This window comes from Gigantopelta aegis, chromosome 10, assembly GCF_016097555.1.
Source record: "Gigantopelta aegis isolate Gae_Host chromosome 10, Gae_host_genome, whole genome shotgun sequence".
Taxonomy (NCBI): Eukaryota; Metazoa; Mollusca; class Gastropoda; order Neomphalida; family Peltospiridae; genus Gigantopelta; species Gigantopelta aegis.
Window position 1 is genome coordinate 3,506,666 of NC_054708.1, and position 27,650 is coordinate 3,534,315.

General features: G+C 35.2%; 2 protein-coding genes across 4 annotated transcripts in view; one reads left to right on the plus strand and one right to left on the minus strand.

Moving 5' to 3' along the window:
• The window catches only part of LOC121382808 (nucleoporin NUP188-like), a 137,070-nt gene extending 118,015 nt beyond the window's left edge, over positions 1 to 19,055 (plus strand). Inside the window, exons 44-51 of the mRNA XM_041512428.1 lie at positions 76 to 213; positions 1,064 to 1,138; positions 2,814 to 2,932; positions 3,586 to 3,664; positions 13,637 to 13,768; positions 14,435 to 14,502; positions 15,152 to 15,281; positions 17,955 to 19,055. Of these exons, the coding sequence (XP_041368362.1) occupies positions 76 to 213; positions 1,064 to 1,138; positions 2,814 to 2,932; positions 3,586 to 3,664; positions 13,637 to 13,768; positions 14,435 to 14,502; positions 15,152 to 15,281; positions 17,955 to 18,155 (942 nt within the window). The 3' untranslated portion in view covers positions 18,156 to 19,055. The remainder of the gene's footprint in view (positions 1 to 75; positions 214 to 1,063; positions 1,139 to 2,813; positions 2,933 to 3,585; positions 3,665 to 13,636; positions 13,769 to 14,434; positions 14,503 to 15,151; positions 15,282 to 17,954) is intronic.
• A 2,200-nt stretch (positions 19,056 to 21,255) lies between these two features.
• LOC121384632 (influenza virus NS1A-binding protein homolog) overlaps positions 21,256 to 27,650 on the minus strand; it is an 89,049-nt gene continuing 82,654 nt past the window's right edge. For all 3 annotated transcript variants that reach the window (XM_041515097.1, XM_041515098.1, XM_041515096.1), the window contains one exon: positions 21,256 to 27,086. In XM_041515097.1, coding sequence (XP_041371031.1) covers positions 26,689 to 27,086 — 398 coding nt within the window. In that variant the 3' untranslated portion in view covers positions 21,256 to 26,688. The remainder of the gene's footprint in view (positions 27,087 to 27,650) is intronic.

Genomic DNA, 27,650 nt, shown 5'->3' on the forward strand with positions numbered 1-27,650 from the left:
GTATTATTTGTGTTTCAGTGTATTATTTGTGTTTCAGTGTATTATCTGTGTTTCAGTGTATTATCTGTTTTTCAGTGTATGAAGGTGGCATCTCTGAGTCTGATGGAGCCGGCACTGAGAGAGGCTGAGTCAACTTGCGGCTTCATCCTCCAGTTGTCCATGTTCCGTCACGAGTGGAGGTTTCACCTGGCTGACGTTCTCAACAAACTTCTCGTGAGTTGTGCTTTCTGTGTAGTGTATCATGGTTTCTCCCCACATGTGACGTTACTCCTTGACAAGACAGAACATTGGGTATCATGTAATTCACTGAGTAATACACCAGCGTCAAACAGTGCAGGATGTAGCCCAGTACCTGCCTGAGGTGTGAGCGGTTGCAGGATCGATGACCCTCTGTGGAATCTGGGTTTTTCCAATCTCAACCAGTGCTTCATGACTGGCTCATCATGGTATGTGCTGTCCTGTATGGAAAAGTGCTTACAAATGTTTCCTCGCTACTCTCTTTAGGAGTATGTTAGTCTATGTGGCAGGTTTTCTCTCTTTCTCTCTACATGAAACCATATGTTAGATACCAAATAGCCACAGTGTAAACTGTGATGAGATGTTGTTAAACAGACAATCCTCTCCTTCCGTTCATCAAACTTTAAAACCACAACTAATAGATTACTCTTTGTTGTTGTTACTCATAGGCATACAGGCTCCCATTATTGTAAGGGGGCAGGCTGGTTTTTGCACGAATTAAACAAAAATTCCTGAATCTGTGGATAACAACATTTATTCATTTTAGTATTACTACCAAACAGCTATATAGGGTTACAAACGAATCACTACACATTTTTACATGGATTACAACTAACTAGAATGCTGGAAGTACACAGTAAAAAGGTGTCAGTTTAGCACATTTTGCGCGAATATCTCTATAATTTTTGCACGAATTTGAGGATTTGCTCCAGCACTGGGGGGAGGGGTGCAGTTGCCCACCCTCTGACCCCCCCTGACCCCCCCTCACCCCCCCTCAGTCTCGTACGCTTATTTTGTTACTTGACCTGTGATTATTTGTTTTCAGACGTCGATGGTGATCATGTGTCAGACATTCATTGCCTTGTTGATTCGACCCAGATATCTCCTCTTCATCTTGGAGGTAGGACACATTTTGTATTGATGACATTAACCACAGTGAGGAGACTTTTCGGTCTGACGTAGCTTTGTATTGATGACATTAACCACTGAGGAGACTTTTCGGTCTGACGTAGCTTTGTATTGATGACATTAACCACTGAGGAGACTTTTCGGTCTGACATAGCTTTGTATTGATGACATTAACCACAGTGAGGAGACTTTTCGGTCTGACATAGCTTTGTATTGATGACATTAACCACAGTGAGGAGACTTTTCGGTCTGACGTAGCTTTGTATTGATGACATTAACCACTGAGGAGACTTTTCGGTCTGACGTAGCTTTGTATTGATGACATTAACCACTGAGGAGACTTTTCGGTCTGACATAGCTTTGTATTGATGACATTAACCACAGTGAGGAGACTTTTCGGTCTGACATAGCTTTGTATTGATGACATTAAACACAGTGAGGAGACTTTTCGGTCTGACGTAGCTTTGTATTGATGACATTAACCACTGAGGAGACTTTTCGGTCTGACATAGCTTTGTATTGATGACATTAACCACAGTGAGGAGACTTTTCGGTCTGACGTAGCTTTGTATTGATGACATTAACCACTGAGGAGACTTTTCGGTCTGACATAGCTTTGTATTGATGACATTAACCACAGTGAGGAGACTTCGGTCTGACGTAGCTTTGTATTGATGACAATAACCTTAGTGAGGAGACTTTTCGGTCTGACGTAGCTTTGTATTGATGACATTAACCACAGTGAGGAGACTTTTCGGTCTGACGTAGCTTTGTATTGATGACATTAACCACAGTGAGGAGACTTTTCGGTCTGACGTAGCTTTGTATTGATGACATTAACCACTGAGGAGACTTTTCGGTCTGACGTAGCTTTGTATTGATGACATTAACCACTGAGGAGACTTTTCGGTCTGACATAGCTTTGTATTGATGACATTAACCACAGTGAGGAGACTTTTCGGTCTGACGTAGCTTTGTATTGATGACATTAACCACAGTGAGGAGACTTTTCGGTCTGACGTAGCTTTGTATTGATGACATTAACCACTGAGGAGACTTTTCGGTCTGACGTAGCTTTGTATTGATGACATTAACCACTGAGGAGACTTTTCGGTCTGACATAGCTTTGTATTGATGACATTAACCACAGTGAGGAGACTTTTCGGTCTGACGTAGCTTTGTATTGATGACAATAACCTTAGTGAGGAGACTTTTCAATCTGACGTAGCTTTGTATTGATGACATTAACTACATTGAGGAGACTTTTCGGTCTGACATAGCTTTGTTGGTGCCCTTGTGTCAAAAAACGTTCTTCCAGTCTTTGAAAGGCGAAATATAATTATTACCCAGTATTTTTTTTTAGCCATGGTGGCATCAACTTTTCTAATTTACTCAGTGTTAAAAGTTTTTTGTTTAACTTGGTTTATGGTTACCTCCATAAATGTTTAGCTCAATCCATGAATGTTTAGCTGAAACCATAAATGTTTAGCTGAATCTCTTAAATACAATTAGGAAATGAAAATTTGTATTACTAAATATTTTTAACAGTTTGATTTAAAAACAACAAAACATGCAACATCAATTAGGATAAGGGAGACATTCATATCCGAGCAAATCTGTTTTTGTGGTGGTTAAAACGGGCCATCTTGTTTTCTGTGCTATTGTAGAGAGGTCAGGATGGTGGCAGCAAGAAGAGTGAGGTGCAGTCGTCTCCCTTGTTACAGCACCAAGCATCTACAGATGACCTCGACCAGCCCTCAGTGCAACTCGTTCAAATACAGCAACAGTACTGTCTATTTGTCTGTCTTTCTGTCTGTCTGTCTATTTGTTATCTCAAAGATTTTGGGTTATCTGCTGTTGCCTTTTTGTTAAAGTTTGAATGTGGTTTATTTGCATCTTTACTTAATCCTGTACACACGTATATATGTTGTTTGAATATTCATGATATGATAATTAATTTTCTGTTACATTAATTACAATTTAACGTTTTCCCATTGATCTAACAGTAGCAATGCAAGTTTGTTAATTTCTCGACGAAAGTAAAAATGTTGTTGTCGGGGAATGTTGTATCTGATGATGTCAATTATATTGGTACTTAATGTACTTATTGTCTTAATGAGCATTATATTGGTACTTAATGTACTTATTGTCTTAATGAGCATTATTGCTAACAACCAAAAGAATAATTGAAAATTAAATACGAACTTTTAGCGTTATTATTTGTAAGTATGTTCCAAATTTAATTTTAACGTTTTCTGTTATTCATTTGAGTATGAACAACAACAAAAATAATCTACAAACTTATGTGTGAACGTCTTCGCCATTTCACAGTGTGCAGTTGATTTTTTTTTGTGCAGTTGATGAATGTAAACAAAATGACAGACAATTCCTTAATTGTATGTATAATCCCAATACCCTGATATTTTGTTTTCCCCGCAGAATGCTCAACATCCTGGCACACAGTCTGGCCGCCCTCAAGCAGTTCACACCGGAGTTGACTCAGGTCATGTTGGACCAGGTGAGTTAACCCAGGTCATGTTGGACCAGGTGAGTTGACCCAGGTCATGTTGGACCAGGTGAGTTGACCCAGGCGGTGCTTGACCAGGTTGAGTTGACCCAGGCCATGTTGGACCAGGTGAGTTGACCCAGGCCGTGCTTGACCAGGTGAGTTGACTCAGGCCGTGCTTGACCAGGTGAGTTGACTCAGGCCGTGCTTGACCAGGTGAGTTGACCCAGGCTGTGCTTGACCAGGTGAGTTGACCCAGGTCATGTTGGACCAGGTGAGTTGACCCAGGTCATGTTGGACCAGGTGAGTTGACCCAGGCCATGTTGGACCAGGTGAGTTGACCCAGGCCCGTGTTGGACCAGGTGAGTTGACCCAGGTCATGTTGGACCAGGTGAGTTGACCCAGGCCATGTTGGACCAGGTGAGTTGACCCAGGCCGTGCTTGACCAGGTGAGTTGACCCAGGTCATGTTGGACCAGGTGAGTTGACCCAGGCCATGTTGGACCAGGTGAGTTGACCCAGGCCGTGCTTGACCAGGTGAGTTGACCCAGGCCGTGCTTGACCAGGTGAGTTGACTCAGGCCGTGCTTGACCAGGTGAGTTGACCCAGGTCGTGTTGGACCAGGTGGGTTGACCCAGGTCGTGTTGGACCAGGTGAGTTGACCCAGGTCGTGTTGGACCAGGTGACTTGACCCAGGTCGTGTTGGACCAGGTGAGTTGACCCAGGTCGTGTTGGACCAGGTGAGTTGACCCAGGTCATGTTGAACCAGGTGAGTTGACCCAGGTGGTGTTGGACCAGGTCATGTTGGAGGTGAGAGAGACATACATATTTTCAGTCATAGCTTGTATCTCACCACATTATAAAATATACACAGTCCACGGTTTCAACATAGGTTTCTCTTATCACTTGGCTCATATCTTATTGCCTCATGTAGGCCGTCGGCTGAGCTGAAATATGTGCCTAGAAATAGGATTTCGTTCCACTATCAGATGGACTAAAAAACAATTATGTTTTCATGTATATACATGTCTTACCTAATGGAATTCACTTGTTTCCAGCAAACAAACTTGCACAACTTTATAAAATTTGACTTTAAAGGTACCCTGTCGGGGTAAATCTTTAGGTATTTTTATGCAGATACGTGTCATCTTTGAACACTCATAACTTTGTTAATAATCATCTCATATTAAATAAATTGATATATTTGTGTTTGTCAGAGAACCATGTTACTATTTAGTAACTTCATTTAAGCACACAACCAATTTGAAGCATGTTAACGCATGTTTACGATTAAAAACAAAACAAAAATTCAGTCATAATTTTCCAAACAGTAAAATGTTATTTACTTTTTGTTTTGAAAATGCTAATGTTTTCAAACAAATTGTGTATATTTCATCATTAATATGTATAATCTTCATAAAAAACTTGAAAAAATTGCAAGATGTTTAGTAAATCCTGCGTAAATCATGATAATGTAAATATAGTGCTATTTTTAGAAATAAAACAATTTGCTCGTATCCATTGGCATAACTAAACATATACAATTGCAAATTTTACATATATATTTATATTGTTCCTTTTCACAATGTACTTAATATTTTGTCATATATTTTGTATTATTTTAATAATTATCCAAATAGAAGCATGTCAAATTCTAAAAATAGCAACAATCTCTTCAAGATAATATGTAATATACAAAAAAATAAAATAAAACCTTTCATTTTAGACATCATGATCACAACTGTCATTAGCAACACTTTTATCATAACATGATATTCTTATACATGTATATACTGGAACATTTTGTTTTAGAAATGATTAGCAAAAATTATCCATTGATTAGCAATTACTTATTTTGTATAGTATTACTTTTAGAATTGCATAGCGATCTCAAAGAATTACAAAGTGCCTACTCTAAAAACAATTTCTGCAGGAAACCCTGATTAGAACATTCTAATAAACATACTCATAATAGTGCAATATATAATCAGTCATTATCGTAATTAATCATCACTGTGTTGATAACACTTCATTGTCATCTTTTCCCAGGTATTTTTCCAGAGGGTAAAAATAATGGGTAAAACAAGTAAAATTGTGTACCCTCAAATTTCAGATTAATAGTTTTTTTATAATGTTAATTTTTTTTTCACATTTTCCTGTATGACTCAGTGTCAGTGACATATATCAATGAAACAGTCTTAATCATCAAAGTATCATTAAATATCCAGTATCTCTCACCAATGTCACATATGATAAACAAAACAAAATAGAGCCTACCCTAAACAAAATTTCTGCAAGAAACCCTGCCATTTTCACACTTCATCATCATAATCAGCATCATCGTCATCATCATCATCACTGTGTCGATTAATTTCATGTCATCATCTTTCTTGTTTAAGCAGCTTTTGGAGCATTTACAAAAATCTGTACAAGCTAGTTTGATTGAATGGCATGAACATTTGGCAGTAGAGCATGTACCTGCTTTGCATCTACAGTGTACATTCAAAAGAACAGCCTCTGGAGCTGGGTCTTTTGACATCCAGTAAATAAGCAGTTCATAATTTTTCACATTCCAGCCATGGTTAGTGGGTGATGGAGGGGAAATGAACTGCAGTAGTGCTCTTCTGTGAATGGCTGCCTGATAGTTGGATCTTTTGCAGTGTTGTCGCAAAGCATCTTGAGTTGGCGGCAAACTCATTTCTGATGATTTCGCCATACAAAAGATTTGATATCTAGCTTCATTTACGCTGGTAGATTTCGATTGTCCGTACAATGACAAATTGCTCAAGTACTGTGAAGACTGATTCACTCAAATCAAACTGCTCACCTAATGTTGAGAATGCTTCAATAAAGTCACTTGATGCAATAGTCAATTCAAAAGCTTTCTTCTTTCCTTTTCCATAAAAAGCACTTGTGGAATCACAACCTGTAAAGACGTGCATTCTAATAAGCGACTGGCATATTCTGGGTGATAATGTTGCTGAAATCTTCTGCAAATTGATGATCCGTGTTCGGTTCTTGACACCTGTCAGAAACAAGAGATTGGCTTTTATTCTACTCTTCAAACTGAGTGCAATTACAGCAACATCTGTATCTGGACTTTTTATGACAACAGTATTGTGACTGATAGATGCATGTAGTGTATGGAGCAGTAATCTTGTGTCTGCCTCCTCATGATCACAGTCAAGATCACCAACATGTCTCACTGTTGCACTCCCATCCTTAACGTCAATCAAGTGGCATTCATCTGCTACGGTGTCATAGATGGCAATGTCTTGCATCTTGCTGTAGTTTCCTTCTTTCCAACAAGAAAAAAGAAAGGTAATAAGTGCTTCCTTACATACATTTTTTCCATTGGTGTGGTGTCTTCTGGGCCTTGCTGTAAATGTGAGTAATCGGGGTACCACTAGAAGTTGCTGTGCGCCGTGCTCGTTCAGCATTCTTTATGCATATGTCCAGATATTGATTGATTGTCCTGTATGACTCAGTGTCAGTGATATATATCATTGAAACAGTCTCAATCATCAAATTATCATTAAGTATATGCAGTATTTCTCACCGGTGTTACACATAAATTTTTACAATTAAAAAACAAATATCTGCAGGAAACCCTGATACTGTAATAGGGCATGCATATAAAGAATCATGGTCATTTCTTACCCAAGTCATAATGTACCATCCAGTTCGTACCATGCTGCCTGGTCATTTCGTACCCAAGTCATTTCGTACCCGGGTCATTTCGTACCATTGCAAAAAGTCATTTCATACCATCGTTCAAACTGACACATTAAACAAACATAGCCCTTAAAGCAGGTAAGATGAATACATTTCAGGTCCAAGATAATCCGTATAGTTTTGAATACAATTTTCTTCAAACAACAGAAAACAACTTGGAGACAGATTACTTGCAAACTTGTATGGAAAAATATGTCTAAGAAGGGAAATAGTGTTTCTACTGTAAGAAATCGGCAATAATCCAGTTGACCAAAGTGCGCTTTTTATATTAACAATTAATAAATATGCTAATAATAATAAAAAAATATGAACACATATTTTAGTTGACAGTTGAAATGTCCGAATATTACTTATTTGCATCTTATTTGTTTAAGAAATAAACAATAACAACCATTAAAACAATAACTACCCTATTGAATGCCAAATTATCCAATTGCTAATGTTTGTACAAAGTGGCGATAACTTTTATTCTTTTGCTGATAAAATATCCTTTAAATTAACAAACAAAATTGTAATTTAATGTCATTTGGTAAAAGACACTATCAGGGTGATTGTTATGACATGGTACGATATGACTTTCAGTTATGGTACGAAATGACTAGGGTACGAAATGATTTATTGCAATGGTACGAAATGACCAGGGTACGAAACGATCAAATTAGGTACAAAATGACTATGGTACGAAATGACCATGGTACGAAGAGACTAGCAACCCCTATGAATATTTATTTTAAAAATCCATTTAACTATTTTAATTTGTACCTGTTCCAATCTTTTATTAAATTTAAATACAATAAAAAATATTGTGTCAGAGAGAAATATAGTTGTACAATGCATAAAATTAATTATTGTTGGTCGTTTAGGATACTATTTAAGACAGTGCCTTAAAACTCACCTGCTGTCATTGTTTCCGCCTGTATCAGTTTGTCTCTGGTACGTTTGTGATGGAGTGTTACAAATCTATCAGTCCTTTTACAGATAATACATATAGCAGGAAGGGTGGTGCTGGCTGATAATTGCAGGTTGGAAGCTGATCGTAATTTCCAATGTGGTTCATAACTTGTGTTACAGTCACTACTACTTGGGTCAGGACACATGTCAGTTGAATCAGGTTGTGGCACAGCTCGCAGAGCCCGTTCAATATGTTGGCTGTTTGTAAAGCGCTGGTAGCAGGATCTATGATATCCCAAGTGGCCAAAATTTGTTACAGAATTATAAAGGCTGTTGACAAATCCCTGTTCGTTTAAAATTTTAGATATGGCATTTTCTTCGCTCTCAGAGTCACATTCTAGCCATTTTTTAGCGCACTCAGTAAGTCTTAACCATGATGTAGAACTAAAAGGTGTTAATTTGCCTGTTACTTTACCGGAATGATGAATTAAACACTTCAATTTGCGTTTGTTGACATTTTCCGAGGCCATGTTGAACCAACTTCCGTTATCTAAGGGACGTAAATCTTCACACTTCCGTTACTATTATTAGTAAATTTCTATATTATCATGTGACTTTGTACATCGTTACGTCACAAATTATTTACAATTTGAGCTTGCGCGCTTTAATTTAACAGGACGGTTTACGCGATATCGAGTTCTGGTAAAACAATATAATCCGAACTTTGAGTGCAATTATTAAAATGTTGTGCAAGTTTGGAAGGTGGAAACAAGTCGATTATAGTAGAAAATTATTATGTTTGTTTAATACAAATGTTAATTTTTAGTCCATCGATAAGTGGAACGAAAAGTCGTCTTTTTCAGCTCAGCCGACGGCCTAATGTAATTTCAGACTTTTTACACCCATGTTGTTTAGTGTAATTTTTTGTCTTATTGTTTTAAGTATTTTTGAATTAATATATGACTAACATTTCTCTAGGCTGTATTGTACTGTAATTACAATGCAAGCTCTGTATTTCCATTCATCTGTACCTCTATAACAATTCTCAGGCTGTCTTGTACTGTAATTGATATTGATATATGATATATGTTTTATTTTCTACAGGGTATGGACATGACAGACTATGATATATGTTTATTTTCTACAGAATATGGACATGACAGACAATGATATATGTTTTATTTTCTACAGAGTATTGACATGACAGACTATGATATATGTTTATTTTCTACACAGTATGGACATGACAGACAATGATATATGTTTATTTTCTACAGTATGGACATGACGGACTGATATGTTTATTTTCTACCAAATATAGACATGACGGACTATGATGTATGTTTATTTTCTACAGAGTATGGACATGACAGACTATGATATATGTTTATTTTCTACAGAGTATGGACATGACAGACTATAATATATGTTTATTTTCTACAGAGTATGGACATGACAGACTATGATATATGTTTTATTTTCTACAGGGTATGGACATGACAGACTATGATATATGTTTATTTTCTACAGAGTATGGACATGACAGACAATGATGTATGTTTATTTTCTACAGAGTATTGACATGACAGACTATGATATATGTTTATTTTCTACACAGTATGGACATGACAGACAATGATATATGTTTATTTTCTACAGTATGGACATGACGGACTGATATGTTTATTTTCTACCAAATATAGACATGACAGACTATGATGTATGTTTATTTTCTACAGAGTATGGACATGACAGACAATGATATATGTTTATTTTCTACAGAGTATGGCCATGACAGACTATGATGTATGTTTATTTTCTACAGAGTATGGCCATGACAGACTATGATGTATGTTTATTTTCTACAGAGTATGGCCATGACAGACTATGATGTATGTTTATTTTCTACAGAGTATGGCCATGACAGACTATGATGTATGTTTATTTTCTACAGAGTATGGCCATGACAGACTATGATGTATGTTTATTTTCTACAGAGTATGGCCATGACAGACTATGATGTATGTTTATTTTCTACAGAGTATGGCCATGACAGACTATGATGTATGTTTATTTTCTACAGAGTATGGACATGACAGACTATGATGTATGTTTATTTTCTACAGAGTATGGACATGACAGACTATGATATATGTTTATTTTCTACAGAGTATGGACATGACAGACAATGATATATGTTTATTTTCTACAGAGTATGGCCATGACAGACTATGATATGTGTTTATTTTCTACAGAGTATGGACATGACAGACTATGATATATGTTTATTTTCTACAGAGTATGGCCATGACAGACTATGATGTATGTTTATTTTCTACAGAGTATGGACATGACAGACTATGATATATGTTTATTTTCTACAGAGTATGGCCATGACAGACTATGATATATGTTTATTTTCTACAGAGTATGGACATGACAGACTATGATATATGTTTATTTTCTACAGAGTATGGACATGACAGATTATGATATGTTTATTTTCTACAGGGTATGGACATGACAGACTATGATATATGTTTATTTTCTACAGAGTATGGACATGACAGACAATGATGTATGTTTATTTTCTACAGAGTATTGACATGACAGACTATGATATATGTTTATTTTCTACACAGTATGGACATGACGGACTATGATATATGTTTATTTTCTACAGGGTATGGACATGACAGACTATGATATATGTTTATTTTCTACAGAGTATGGACATGACAGACTATGATATATGTTTATTTTCTACAGAGTATGGACATGACAGACTATGATATATGTTTATTTTCTACAGGGTATGGACATGACAGACTATGATATATGTTTATTTTCTACAGAGTATGGCCATGACAGACTATGATGTATGTTTATTTTTTACACAGTATGGACATGACAGACAATGATATATGTTTATTTTCTACAGAGTATGGCCATGACAGACTATGATGTATGTTTATTTTCTACAGAGTATGGACATGACAGACTATGATATATGTTTATTTTCTACAGAGTATGGCCATGACAGACTATGATATATGTTTATTTTCTACAGAGTATGGCCATGACAGACTATGATGTATGTTTATTTTCTACAGAGTATGGACATGACAGATTATGATATGTTTATTTTCTACAGAGTATGGCCATGACAGACTATGATGTATGTTTATTTTCTACAGAGTATGGCCATGACAGACTATGATATATGTTTATTTTATACAGAGTATGGACATGACAGACTATGATGTATGTTTATTTTCTACAGAGTATGGACATGACAGACTATGATATATGTTTATTTTCTACAGAGTATGGACATGACAGACAATGATATATGTTTATTTTCTACAGAGTATGGCCATGACAGACTATGATATGTGTTTATTTTCTACAGAGTATGGACATGACAGACTATGATATATGTTTATTTTCTACAGAGTATGGCCATGACAGACTATGATGTATGTTTATTTTCTACAGAGTATGGACATGACAGACTATGATATATGTTTATTTTCTACAGAGTATGGCCATGACAGACTATGATATATGTTTATTTTCTACAGAGTATGGACATGACAGACTATGATGTATGTTTATTTTCTACAGAGTATGGACATGACAGATTATGATATGTTTATTTTCTACAGGGTATGGACATGACAGACTATGATATATGTTTATTTTCTACAGAGTATGGACATGACAGACAATGATGTATGTTTATTTTCTACAGAGTATTGACATGACAGACTATGATATATGTTTATTTTCTACACAGTATGGACATGACGGACTATGATATATGTTTATTTTCTACAGGGTATGGACATGACAGACTATGATATATGTTTATTTTCTACAGAGTATGGACATGACAGACTATGATATATGTTTATTTTCTACAGAGTATGGACATGACAGACTATGATATATGTTTATTTTCTACAGAGTATGGACATGACAGACTATGATATATGTTTATTTTCTACAGGGTATGGACATGACAGACTATGATATATGTTTATTTTCTACAGAGTATGGCCATGACAGACTATGATGTATGTTTATTTTTTACACAGTATGGACATGACAGACAATGATATATGTTTATTTTCTACAGGGTATGGACATGACAGACTATGATATATGTTTATTTTCTACAGAGTATGGCCATGACAGACTATGATGTATGTTTATTTTTTACACAGTATGGACATGACAGACAATGATATATGTTTATTTTCTACAGAGTATGGCCATGACAGACTATGATGTATGTTTATTTTCTACAGAGTATGGACATGACAGACTATGATATATGTTTATTTTCTACAGAGTATGGACATGACAGACAATGATATATGTTTATTTTCTACAGAGTATGGCCATGACAGACTATGATATATGTGGTATGGCCATGACAGACTATGATGTATGTTTATTTTCTACAGAGTATGGACATGACAGATTATGATATGTTTATTTTCTACAGGGTATGGACATGACAGACTATGATATATGTTTATTTTCTACAGAGTATGGACATGACAGACAATGATGTATGTTTATTTTCTACAGAGTATTGACATGACAGACTATGATATATGTTTATTTTCTACAGGGTATGGACATGACAGACTATGATATATGTTTATTTTCTACAGGGTATGGACATGACAGACTATGATATATGTTTATTTTCTACAGAGTATGGACATGACAGACAATGATGTATGTTTATTTTCTACAGAGTATGGACATGACAGACTATGATATATGTTTATTTTCTACACAGTATGGACATGACAGACAATGATATATGTTTATTTTCTACAGAGTATGGACATGGTGGACTGATATATGTTTATTTTCTACAGAGTATGGACATGGCGGACTGATATATGTTTATTTTCTACAGAGTATGGACATGACAGACTATGATATATGTTTATTTTCTACACAGTATGGACATGACAGACAATGATATATGTTTATTTTATACAGAGTATGGACATGGCGGACTGATATATGTTTATTTTCTACACAGTATGGACATGGCGGACTGATATATGTTTATTTTCTACAGAGTATAGACATGACGGACTATGATGTATGTTTATTTTATACAGAGTATGGACATGACAAACAATGATATATGTTTATTTTATACAGAGTATGGACATGACAGACTATGATATATGTTTATTTTCTACAGAGTATGGACATGACAGACAATGATGTATGTTTATTTTCTACAGAGTATGGACATGACCAGTGATATATGTTTATTTTCTACAGAGTATGGACATGACCAGTGATATATGTTTATTTTCTACAGAGTATGGACATGACAGACTATGATGTTTTGTTATCTCTGGGGTTCGGGACACCGGCGGTCGATCAGCAGAGTTTCCCAACGTTTGGAACTTTGATCTCGTGTGTAACCATGTCATTCCGGATTCTCTGTAAGGTATGTCCACCGATGTTAGAAATCATTATAGTGTGATAACCGTGTGTGAAACAACACAATTTAGGTAATCAGGTTGGACAGATGTAACATTTCTTCAAAAGAAGATCTTTTTTACAAGGAAACTGAAGGTAATATGTGTTAATCCACTTACCAGTATTGTAACAAATGAGTATAACATTTTAAAAAGTGTGTAATGCAAGCCATAACCACATGATAATATGAATTGTCCATATGCTTAATCAGTACTGTATCTCTGTACCAGACTGGTTCCAAAAGAAGTAATGATAGAATAATATTTTCTCCATTAACAAGTCAACATTTTTATTGTTTTATCTATTTTCTCATTTAACAAGTCACCATGTTTGTTGTTTTATCTATTTTCTCATTTAACAAGTCACCATGTTTGTTTTCTCATTTAACAAGTCACCATGTTTGTTGTTTTATCTATTTTCTCATTTAACAAGTCACCATGTTTGTTTTCTCATTTAACAAGTCACCATGTTTGTTGTTTTATCTATTTTCTCATTTAACAAGTCACCATGTTTGTTTTCTCATTTAACAAGTCACCATGTTTGTTGTTTTATCTATTTTCTCATTTAACAAGTCACCATGTTTGTTGTTTTATCTATTTTCTCCTTTAACAAGTCACCATGTTTGTTGTTCCAGATTGATCCGAGAGGCTCGGGGTCACCACACAGACAAGCGGACACGACGACCTGTCAGAATATATCCAAGTAAGATGAATACACAACCAAACTCGGTCTCTATCACTTTACACAACTTGGTTTGGTGCAGTAATCGGACTATATATCCCAGGACAATTAAAGATTTGAGTTCAGGAATTACATTTGGTTTTAAATCCATTAAAAATAGGGAAAACTCTGACACTTGAAGTGATAATGATATGTTCTACAAAAAGATTTGTTACAGTTTTTCTTGAGTGTGTCAAGAGTTTAGAACTGTTATCCCCTCGTGATGAGTCGAGGGAATATGGTGTCTTGCCCAAATGTATAAAAGTATGTTTTGTGATATGATGATGTCACTGCTCTAGAAGGCTCAGCTGGTAAGGGTAAACCACTTGCACCGACCAGTGATCCATAACTGGTTCAACAAAGGCCATGGTTTGTGCTGTCCTTGCTGCTAATTGGAAAGAGTAGCCCATGTAGTGGCGACAGCGGGTTTCCTCTCCAAATCTGTGTGGTACTTAACCATATGTCTGACGCCATATAACCGTAAATAAAATGTGTTGAGTGCGTCGTTAAATAAAAACATTTCTTTCTTTCTTTCACTGCTCTAGACACTTCATTTGTCATCCAATTTTAATGAAACTTGAAATCTACGAATAGGCTTGTTTACAGTGTTTTTCTGTGTCTTGTTTTACAGAAGTCTGGTGCTCTTCATCCTGGAGAATGCTCTCTACATCATCATGTCGCAGGCGTGTCGACATCTGCGAGACGGCGAGCTGTCGGGCCGTGACAAACAGTTTCTAAAGAGAGAGCTGGGAGCCGAGCTGGTCAGTCCATGTCTAGAATCAGTCCTAGTCTAGAGTCAGTCTCCTCTCAAATACACACTTAGTACAATACACGTGAGACAAACAGTAACTAAAGATAAAGAGAGAGCTGGGAGCCGAGCTGGTCAGTCCATGTCTAGAATCAGTCCTAGTCTAGAGTCAGTCTCCTCTCAAATACACACTTAGTACAATACACGTGAGACAAACAGTTAAAGAGAGAGCTGGGAGCCGAGCTGGTCAGTCCAAGTCTAGAATCAGTTCATGTCTAGAATCAGTCCTCTCTCAAATACTCGTTAGTGCAACATTCTTCATGTTCAACTCTCCTGTTAAATGCACATTTAGTCAAATGGATTTTATTTCAGATACACACTTAATGATAAACTTGTTTATCAGATGCATCTTTAGTACAATACACATTCTTCATGGTAACACATCCATATTATCATTTACATTTATATATTTTTTGTAGCCTCTTTAATTGTCAATGTTTGAAATAGCAATACAGTATTTTATGTTAAACGTTTCTGTTAGGAAATACATACAAAAAAAAGGAAAGAAAAGAAATCTCAAGCAATTTGTCTTGAGGAAGGTTTTGTTTCAGAGTATTTACATTTTATTATTATTATTATTATTCAATGTCCCAAGGCTTTAGAATCTTTTATTTTATTATTATTATTCAATGTCCCAAGGCTTTAGAATCTTTTATTTTATTATTATTCAATGCCCCAAGGCTTTAGAATCTTTTATTATTGTTATTATTCAATGCCCCAAGGCTTTAGAATCTTTTATTTTATTATTATTCAATGCCCCAAGGCTTTAGAATCTTTTATTATTATTATTATTATTCAGTGCCCCAAGGCTTTAGAATCTTTTATTTTATTATTATTCAATGCCCCAAGGCTTTAGAATCTTTTCTCTCTTTTTTTTGCCCAACTGTAGCATTTACGGAGATAGTAAAGTTAAAGAATGTTTCAATGAGTGAATCATTAATAAATACCCAGCATAAAAAATACACACACATGGGTGTCCAACAAAGGTAAGTAGATGATAAGAACGTAAAGTTAGTACACCTCGATGGATCCATTCAACCGATTGGCAAACAAAGGTAAGTAGATGATAAGAACGTAAAGTTAGTACACCTCGATGGATCCATTCAACCGATTGCAAACAAAGGTAAGTAGATGATAAGAACGTAAAGTTAGTACACCTCGATGGATCCATTCAACTGACTGGGATTTTTCTCGTTCCATCCAGTGCACCACAACTGGTCAAAGGTCAGAGTGTATGTTTTTCTGTGTGTGGAAAAGGACATATAAAAGCAGACCTGTCAACCTTTAGTCAAGAGAAAGCAGAAGGTGTGTGTTGAAAAAGCAGGAGATTTTTTAAATTCACACAATTTAACCCAAAATAGCAAGATTTTTAAAACAAACATTATTACAATAAGTTATACGAATACTATATAATGTCATATATACTTGTTAACCTTAGATCTTGGCATTAAAAAAAAAATAATAATAATAATAATAATTAAATTTTTAAAAATAATTTTTTAAGTTTAAATATTATGATTATTTAATACATACAAATGTATTTAAAAAAAAAAAATGTTATTCAAAAATGTTAAGAACATGAACAAGACATTAAAAAATCAATTAGTACATTTACGGTATTACACTTACAGGTTGCGTTACATTGTGGTTAGTGTACCAAAGACAAATTTATATAAATTGTATAAATTAATATTCAGCTTTTACTATAATGAGGAAGGGTGGCATGGTACTAAACCTCATTATTGACATCGTGTGAAATATACCGGAATTATACCCATTTCCGTGAGTAACTTGTCAATGTCAAACACAACATTTTTTATCTGTACAAAAATAATTCCTTGAAGTGTACCCTTATAACCAACATTTTACTGCACAAACATACAAAATTAACCGACACAAGATGTTTATACAGTTAATTGGTCTTTTCGTTGTCTTGCTCTGACATGTGATTTTAACATCATAATGCATCGTGTGTATCGCTGTCAACTCGGAGTCTGGCAGTTCAGATTCGTCATAGTTGCATTATGTAATCCAGTGGGAAGACATTTTAAAATTCAGAGGTGTTATTAGAACTAAATTGGATAGTTTTTTTTATATGACAACACTGAATGTCAATACACAGCCTGTTGAATAACATTATAATAACACGTCATTTTATAAACTCCATGTGCTTTTTGAACAATATAAATATATCCCACAATTCTCACTTTGGCAAAGGTTAAACAGTCGGGACAATTCGGCCTGTTACATTCTCAGAAACCGAAAGTAGTCGACATTTTCCGAATGAGAAAAAAAGGCAGAGTTACTTCCGTTATGTTATTTTGGCAAAAGAGGATCGATTTTTTTGTTATGCTTACAAAAATGTCATTTAACAGGAGAAATTGTCTCCCGCACAGGTGAAAGGAGATTTGATCAAATACCAGGAGACTCCCGCGGAATCCGGGAGGGTTGACAGGTCTGTATAAAAGATCAGTTGCTGCAATAACAAAAATGTTTCCTCTGATGACTATGAGTCAGAATTACCAAATGTTTGACATCCATTATCCGATGATTAATTTAATCAATGTGCTCTAGTGGTGTCGTTAAATAAAACAAACTTTAAACTCTTTTTTTTTTGACATTTCAGAACTCGTTTCTGTCGAGTATGTTGCGATACTGGCGTCGCGGATTTGGCCCCACGTCTCCGGGGTCGAGCGTCCAGTCGAGTCCACAGGTGTCGAGTCACGTGCAGCTCGGTAAATCCGTGTCGCAGACGACCTTCAGCACGTCGCCAGACCAGAAGTTCTTCCGACTCGTGCAGGACTTTGTCGCTAAAGTCCTCAGATGACCAGGTTTCTGAAACATCCTGTGTCGGCCACACGACCATGTCACCTTGGATACTATGTCACATCCACGTCACTCACTGTATCAACTCTTACCATGTTAATATGACAGTATTCAAGAATAGTTCTGATCAGATGATAGTCATACTTGTGCAAGATGTTTGGATAGGAGCACCAACTTAATAATGTAGATAATAATCATGGACAATATATGGAAAACTACAAGTCTCGGTTTTTCAAACTTATTCGTATACTTTATGTTTTTATAAAATTTGTTCCGAGACTCCTCACCTAGTTTTACAAACATGATGTCACTGACAATATCTAATATGGCCTGAAGAGCAGTTCTTGAAGTGTGCAGAGTACTAGTAGCCAACATCCCTGGATGATTTTCTTGTGTGCAATTATTACAAAGTTAGAGAAAATAATCTGGTTAAACATGAAACCAGTATTATTGGTGCTAAAAGATCAAACACTTTTCTACCAATTTGTAAGAGATGGGATAAACAGTTGATTGTATTATGAAACTTCTATGAAACAGATGAATAAACAATATTACTATACATGTATTATAAAACTGTTCTATTTTAACTGATGAATAAAACAATAGTATACATGTATCTGTTTAAACCTGTTTCACCACATAACAATCATAGACTCAACAGTTGATTGTATTATAAAACTGTTCTATTTTAACTGATGAATAAAACAATAGTATACATGTATCTGTTTAAACCTGTTTCACCACATAACAATCATAGACTCAACAGTTGATTGTATTATAAAACTCTTCTATTTTAACTGATGAATAAAACAATAGTATACATGTATCTGTTTATGACTCAACAGTTGATTGTATTATAAAACTGTTCTATTTTAACTGATGAATAAAACAATAGTATACATGTATCTCTGTTTAAATCTATTTCAGTCATACAAAAAACAAAATTAAAGGCCAAAAGATAGTTTTGGCATTTTTCTTTAAATATAGTTTAAAAAAAATATTTTCAAGATGTGAATACTGTAATTTAAACAACAATTTGGTGTGAACAAAACATCGAATATCAATATGAACCAACATGTAACAATCCTATCCAAATGAGAAATTTCTGGATTTTTGTTTATCATGGGTCACATTTTACCGAAACTATGCTCTGGACATGATGAGAGTTGGTTTGTTTATACTTAATTTCATGGTTAGTAAGAACGAAGTTGGTGTAGTGACATTACACCTACCCATTGTCGTTAAAACTGTCTCTGTAGGAGAGCTGGCACTGGGATGCGAACTCAATATCTAAATGTGAAAGCTTCTGGAAATACAGAAATGTTACTTGTTCCCATTAAAAAATAAAAATCATTAGCCCTCTCCCCTCCTATTATAATTGGTCAGAAGCAAACAACTGACAGACCTGCAACGTCTGTGACTATCCTGAGAAAAGAAAAACTGTTTGATGTTTTCTTTAACTTGCTTGGGGCGAGTGTCGCTTTTTAGTCTGGACTATACCAAATTATTATGCATGTTTTAATCACAAAATATCAACCCATCACAACAGTTAGCTCCCCTTGTTAAAGAGACACTCCTGAAATTGTTACGATGTTGTCCTTGGATTTGTGCTACGTTAAACATTTTAATTCCCTATATATATATATATATATATATATATATTTTTAGTTTAAGACATTATTGTGAGAAAAGTTCATTTTGGACTATGTAAAAAAACCCACAAAAAAACCCCACCGACTATACATATATTCCAATATTCTAAACAAGAAACTATATTTAGTATGTAATCATAGCAGATACAAATTTCTTGACCACTGGGTTATCCAGCTTTTGCACGGTTTTAGAAAAATCTGCCTGCTCCGAGGTCTAGACGATTTCTACATATGCGTGACGTCATAACTCATGTTTTACGACAATTGACGTCATAACTCACGTTGCATCATTGTTTGTAGGTGAAATGTTTATGAATCGTCCAACAAATAAACAAACCATACGTAGGTTACAAAATTAATGGTGGGTTACTGTAATTAAATGGGCAAGAAAAACAATCACCGTTGTGAGGTATAGATAAGGCAATTCCAACCCTCGGTAAACCTCTGCCCTCACAAAAAAAAAATGTGTCCCTTGGGTTGGAATTGCCTTATCTATACCTCACAACAGTGATTGATTCCATTAATCTTTCATGAGATAGCTTGGTCCTGAATACATAAGGCCTGCTTATCTGCAACACAATTCCACGCACTATCTATCGTGCACATTTCCATGTGCAGAAACGTGCTTTTACCATATCTGCATTTTTGCAAGCAGATTACTAAAAAACACACTAGACTTTTAAAGTGAAAGTAAATACTTCCTCACTGTGGAAAAATAGATTGATAAACTTCTTTTCCAATTGCAATCAAGTATATGGAAAAGGTGAATTTGTATGTGTGAAATGACAAATGGAAAGCAGGCTGAAGCTGGTGTGTCGTACTGATTTTACAAAACAACCATCTGGATTCGCGGATTGAGAGCAATATTTGAATACCGATAGTTCTGACGAGTTTTGTAAAATAAGAACAAATAATTTATGAGGAAAAGTTTTTGTTTAATGACACCACTAGAGCACATCAATTGTCGGCTATTGGATTTAAAAATTTTTGTAATTCTGACCAATAGTTTTAGAGAAAACTTTAGTAGCAAGGGATCTTTTATATGCATCATCCCACACTTCGATATACCAATAGCAGTGCACTGGCTTGAATGGAAAATAACCCAATGGACCCATCAGACGAGTGCTTTACCACTGGGCTACGTCCTGCCCAAATTAGAGGGATTTATTCAGAATAATCTTGTACACGGTTATAGTTTTAATTATTTTTTTATTTAAATGTTCATTAAAACGATTATAATAAGAAAATACCAATTACCTGTACCAATTTTTTATTTACCCAAACTGCAGGAGTTAAGATTTAGAGGACAGTTTATGGAGACGAGAGTTCTGCTGAAAAATGTTACTGTGGAGCTAAAATACCTGGATAATTGGTAGATATTGAAATAATCTGTAGTTCCACATGCAAGTCTTCTCACAGACTTCCTAAAAGACAACAAACTACAAATAGTGGATTGCAATATGTTTTACTATGAGTGAACACAATGACTATCGTTATTACAAATATATAGATGCTCCATCAACAATTCAACATACTGTTTATAATGCTGTATATAATACAGATGAGATTTTCCTGGCTTGGCCAAGATCGCGTCCAAGCCGAAACGCTTTAACTGCCAAAACACTTTAACTGGCAACTTTTGTGTTGATCCTGTTCACCCAGTATGCTGTATTCGGAACAAAAAGAAACTTCACAAACAAAAACTCACCAAAACCTTTTTAATATTCAACTTTGTATTATTTTCAACATTGTGAATAATATTATTTCAATAATGAACTTATTTGCTTTGACAAGATCTGCTGGTACCCAAAACAGCATACTGTTTAAAACACAACACACAAGAAAAGCTGTCAATAAATATGTCTGTAGTAAACTTGCAATAAAACCATTCCTTTCTCAATGTGGCTGTACTGTTCAAATGTCAGAAATGTATTTGTATCCCCAAACAAATTTCAAGAACAGAAGATTACCCTGCAGTACATATCATATGAGACTGAAGAGAAAAACAAAACAAAACAAAACAAAATCCACCAAATTTCTCTTAAACACAATTGTATAATATTTGAGAAATATCTGAGAAACTTATAACATTTCATTAAAAAAACAAAATGATCATCTTCTATTTACATCCGTGAACATGTATTTACAAACAATAATCTGCTTACTGTCTGCCAAGAACAGTTCTACCCCAGATCTAGCCACAGCCTACTTTCATGACATTAGCAATTTGATTCAAATCTCTTTAGTAGTATCTCTATTTATAACAGTAAAAACATACATGTAGTCAAAAAATAAATGCCAGTTTTTGTATTTTAAATAATGCAAAACAGAAAAATATTTTTTAATAGTTCACTTATTATTTTTAAAATGTAATTTTTTTAAACAAGGAAAATAAAATGTGATACTAAAGTGGCAATATTTGAATTTGATTTTTTTTTTATCATAGTAATAAAGAATTGGAAAGAAATATTTCACCAACCACAAACCCAAACAAACAATGAACATGTGTTAAAAACGAACGTGTCACATAGTCCACACCTTCACAATTCCCATTGTAAATAATACGTCAGGTTTGGTAGGCAGTGAGGATAATACAGCCTAAAAAAAAAAATCATTAATAAGTAAGTAAAAAAATAAAAGAGTGCATTTTATTTGAACCTACAGGTGTGAATATAGTTTTTAAAAAATGGTTGACATATCCTGCCTATTAATTTCCAGCATTTTGTGAGAAACTCCCATTTTTGTTTTTGGCCTAGCCGTTGCTAACAACTAACATGCATTATTAGCCAGTATGTAACCTACTGTACATGTCCAGTGCAGTCCACAATAGGATAGCTGTAAATAGGTTTATCTAGTATGTTGATGTCGACAACCAAATAAGCATTTTATTGTTCAAGGCAATTCAATGGGACAAGTCTACACCCCACCACCAGCCTTCGTAATGTAGTTTTTATTATGGGAGGTGATAAAACAGCAAGACCCCACCACCAGCTTTGGTAATGTCATATTTATTATGCGAGATGATACAACGGGAAATGTCTACACCCCACCACCAGAATTTGTACTGTAATATTTATTATGAGGTAGCCCAGATAACGGACAACATACTTGAAATTTATTTGGATACGAGTATGGAAAACATTAAGTTACAATCAATAAATAAATGAATGCACCATACCTCTGCTTCCCTGCTAGTTACAGTACTTTGCCTTGTGCACATATGCCAGTACAGTGATACTTACACATGTATCACTTATCATTCAATGTTGACATGAACTGTCACAACAAACTTATTTGTTAAAACTGTCAAGACCAACAAAAGCCCGACAGTAAAACATAACTAAGACTACAGATGAAAAACCGAGAACTATCGATTCCAGTGTTAACATTCAACATTTCCCAACCAGTACCAGAAAGGAATAAACAAGGTATTGCAAAAAGCAAAACAATATTTCTTTACATTAATTCATGACGGCCTAAGTCAGATTAAGAAAAAATAATGTTGCTTGTATCCTCTCTGAGAATAACTAAGAAAGTAATGTGGCTTTTATAGATTTGTGAGAACCGATTTATATCTATATTCTCTCAGAAATTGTGCAGTAATAATCAAGACATTTAGTAAAAAAACAAAAAACCCACAAGTCAAACATTGATAACTCTATAATTTAATTTTTTCAATAAATAATGCTCAACCCTATTTACACCTCCACCCCTCAAACAACAACAACAAATGAAACCCCCAAAACATGCATTTTACAAATTGTCGTTTGGTTGGGATCTAAGCTTTTAAAAAAATAATAATCATTTTAAAAAAGATCAAAGTTAAAAGTTACTAAAATATTCAAACTTTTTGAACATGTACAGTTAATGTGGTAGGATTCATACATAAATATCTGTTGACAAGGCAGAATATAATTTGGTATATAAAATATTCTCAACACAAACGGATCAACTAGGAAATATGATGATCTAAAATGGATTCCAGTTCTTAAGATTTCTCTGGCAAACACAAAAATACTCCATTATTAGTTTTCGTTTAACAATGTGCACACTAAGTGGAACTTGTTACTTAATGATTGTGCAGTTTGATTCAGTTAATGTCAGATGAAGACACAAAACATAAAAATGGAATGTTGGGACATTGCCTGTGATTGACCAGGCTGTTAATGTTATTGTGAAATATGATGTTGTCCGAGGTCTTGAAATGATGTTATCTATGATCTTGAAACATAAGATCTTGAAACATAAGGTGTGATGATAATTTTACAATATGCTCTTACCTAGTTAATATCTAGTCTCCGATGGTAGATTTTGTTTTTAAATAGGAAAGGGTGTGTAGGTGAGGTCCATAAGTAATGTGGTTTAAGTGAAATAAAACGATCACTACGTTACAAAACATTACAAACTTTAATAGAATACATGTATTTATAACAACTTTTAGCTTTATACATGCATTATAAATACATATACTTAGAGGGACTTTTAGTCCAATACATGTTTAAAAAAAAAAAAAAAACGTTTGGAGAGAATGTCCGAGTTTGCTACTATTGTCGCATATTTCTGACTATATTTAATGATACTTTCTTGTTTAGAATACCATATTTCTGACTAACAGACCTTTTAATGATGTTTTCTTGTTTAGAATACCACATTTCTGACTAACAGACCTTTTAATGATGTTTTCTTGTTTAGAATACCACATTTCTGACTAACAGACCTTTTAATGATGTTTTCTTGTTTAGAATACCACATTTCTGACTAACACACCTTTTAATGATGTTTTCTTGTTTAGAATACCAGTGCCTGTGTATCGACTGTTTCTGGTGATCTTAATGTAACCCAAACTGGATTTTACATCTTATTAATTTCATATGTACAAACTGGTCAGACTAAGCCCACAGCTAAAAGCTGATGGAAAATGATAGGTGTGTGTGTGGCATGGATAGCCACAAGACACAAGCACCTGTATTGGTTGGAGAGACAAAGACTGGGATGTGGAGGTGGACAGCAAAAGTTGAAAAATAGGTGGTTCTAGATTGGGATTTTTTTTAGATGGAATTCAAAATAGAAAGGAAAGAGGGAGTGGGATAAAGAAAATAAACACCCCAAAACCAACAAGAAATGTTAGACAGTTGGTAGTTCATTTAGTCGTTCAAAGTGATTGACAAGTGGGATAAAGAAAATAAACACCCCAAAACCAACAAGAAATGTTAGACAGTTGGTAGTTCATTTAGTCGTTCAAAGTGATTGACAAGTGGGATATATGCCACAACAGCAACCAACTCGGGTCAGTTGCTTTAAAGTAACATGTATTTAGATATATGCCACAACAGCAACCAACTCGGGTCAGTTGCTTTAAAGTAACATGTATTTAGATATATGCCACAACAGCAAGCAACTCGGGTCAGTTGCTTTAAAGTAACATGTATTTAGATATATGCCACAACAGCAAGCAACTCGGGTCAGTTGCTTTAAAGTAACATGTATTTAGATATATGCCACAACAGCAACCAACTCGGGTCAGTTGCTTTAAAGTAACATGTATTTAGATATATGCCACAACAGCAACCAACTCGGGTCAGTTGCTTTAAAGTAACATGTATTTAGATATATGCCACAACAGCAAGCAACTCGGGTCAGTTGCTTTAAAGTAACATGTATTTAGATATATGCCACAACAGCAAGCAACTCGGGTCAGTTGCTTTAAAGTAACATGTATTTAGATATATGCCACAACAGCAACCAACTCGGGTCAGTTGCTTTAAAGTAACATGTATTTAGATATATGCCACAACAGCAAGCAACTCGGGTCAGTTGCTTTAAAGTAACATGTATTTAGATATATGCCACAACAGCAACCAACTCGGGTCAGTTGCTTTAAAGTAACATGTATTTAGATATATGCCACAACAGCAACCAACTCGGGTCAGTTGCTTTAAAGTAACATGTATTTAGATATATGCCACAACAGCAAGCAACTCGGGTCAGTTGCTTTAAAGTAACATGTATTTAGATATATGCCACAACAGCAAGCAACTCGGGTCAGTTGCTTTAAAGTAACATGTATTTAGATATATGCCACAACAGCAACCAACTCGGGTCAGTTGCTTTAAAGTAACATGTATTTAGAAGTAACATGTATTTAGAAGAAATTATAAACAATTAGCTTAATCTCTTACACAAACTCGTATGCTCTGATAAGAGAAACACACATTTATGAATCGCTTGTGTATGGCTTTGTAAAGAAACCGAGAACATGGGTGTGTTTGTGATTTTAACCGTGTTCTTATGAGCTACATCAAATACATACATAATTAAAACACAAATACATCACAATACATTTGCCTTAATGCCAAATTTATGTTTTGATAACTGTTGGAAGCAATTTGCCAGGTGAACGAAGATGTCGTTTATGAAAATGTAGATGTGTTTTCAAAACATACTGGCATTCTGACAAATATACTGTGTAATCGACAGACAAGTTGATAATGTATCAACCCCAAAACATTTCAAACTGATGTGGTGCACACATCAGAATACAACAAGCAGAATCAAGTGCTTCCCCAATGTACTTGTCCATTCACCATGTTCTTGTCTGTGCTGTTTGCCAACTAACTGCACTTATCACTTCACTGTGTTGTCAGATTGGCCTGTCAAAACGTTAGGAATGGCACGATTATATTTAGAATATCTGTACACTAAATAAATTCCAATATTGAAACCAAACATGATGTTTTACAACAATAAAAAAAGAAAAAGAAAAGAAAAGGAAGTCCAGGACAAATATGGCAAAACTCGATCAAACTGTATAAGTTGTCTAATCGTCCCATAAGAGATTTCTGTCAGAAGTTGTGTGTGATTCCCCCCAGTGTAAACGTGATGCTAGTGGCCGATGATAATCTTTGCTGTAGTAGGTGTAACATCACACTTTGAGCCGTTGGTAGTTGATCCATTCTGCCTCATGCGGTTTTCACCATTAGTCCTTCTCACAACATCCGATGATGTGTTTGTATCGCAGGGCAGATCGGGGGTCTTGTGGACGGGGGTGTAGCATGACCACTCCCCGCTGGCTGCCTCCAGGTACTCCATCGTGTCGAGGAAGTGCTTCCCGCTGAAGCCTCCCACGGCGAACAAACGGCCCTCGAGAAACGAGGCTCCCACGTTGGCACGACATGCTGTCATCGGGGGACCAAAGTTCCAAATACCGTCTTCGGGATCCAGGACTTCAGTGGACTCCAGCGAACGAGTTCCGTCACTGCCTCCAATCACAAACAGCTTTCCTGTCAACACAGTCGGGAAATCATTTTATAGCAAACAAAATTCTTCAAAGGCAATTCAAAAGCATGTAAGTTGGATTGTTAAAGTAATCATATATTCCCACATATCAACTGTAACTATGTAATTAACATTTTAAAATGTTAGGGACTGATTAATAGGGGTATAACGATATACTTGAATAGTGAACCGAACAGCGATCTGTATATTCAATTCTAGATACATGAATACATGTATGTAATGCTAACTGTACAATTAATATTTCTAATTCACACTAACAAAAATGCAATACCAATTGGATTGTTTTAATAATGCCCTGACCTGTTTTGTATTAAATCAAGTACATATGTATTTAATGCATTAGACTGGTTACCCTGTGAGTATCTTTATTTCACTTCTGTAGGATGTTGCATAATCTTGTTCAGCCAACCTTACGAGTTATGTTAATGTATGCAATGTAACTTCAATATGCAAGCATTTAAATAACTGATTAAAGCAAAATAAAGCTAAAATTCAAATAATAGAGGATGAATTAACAAGATTTAAGTCAGAGGACCCGACTGGGTTAA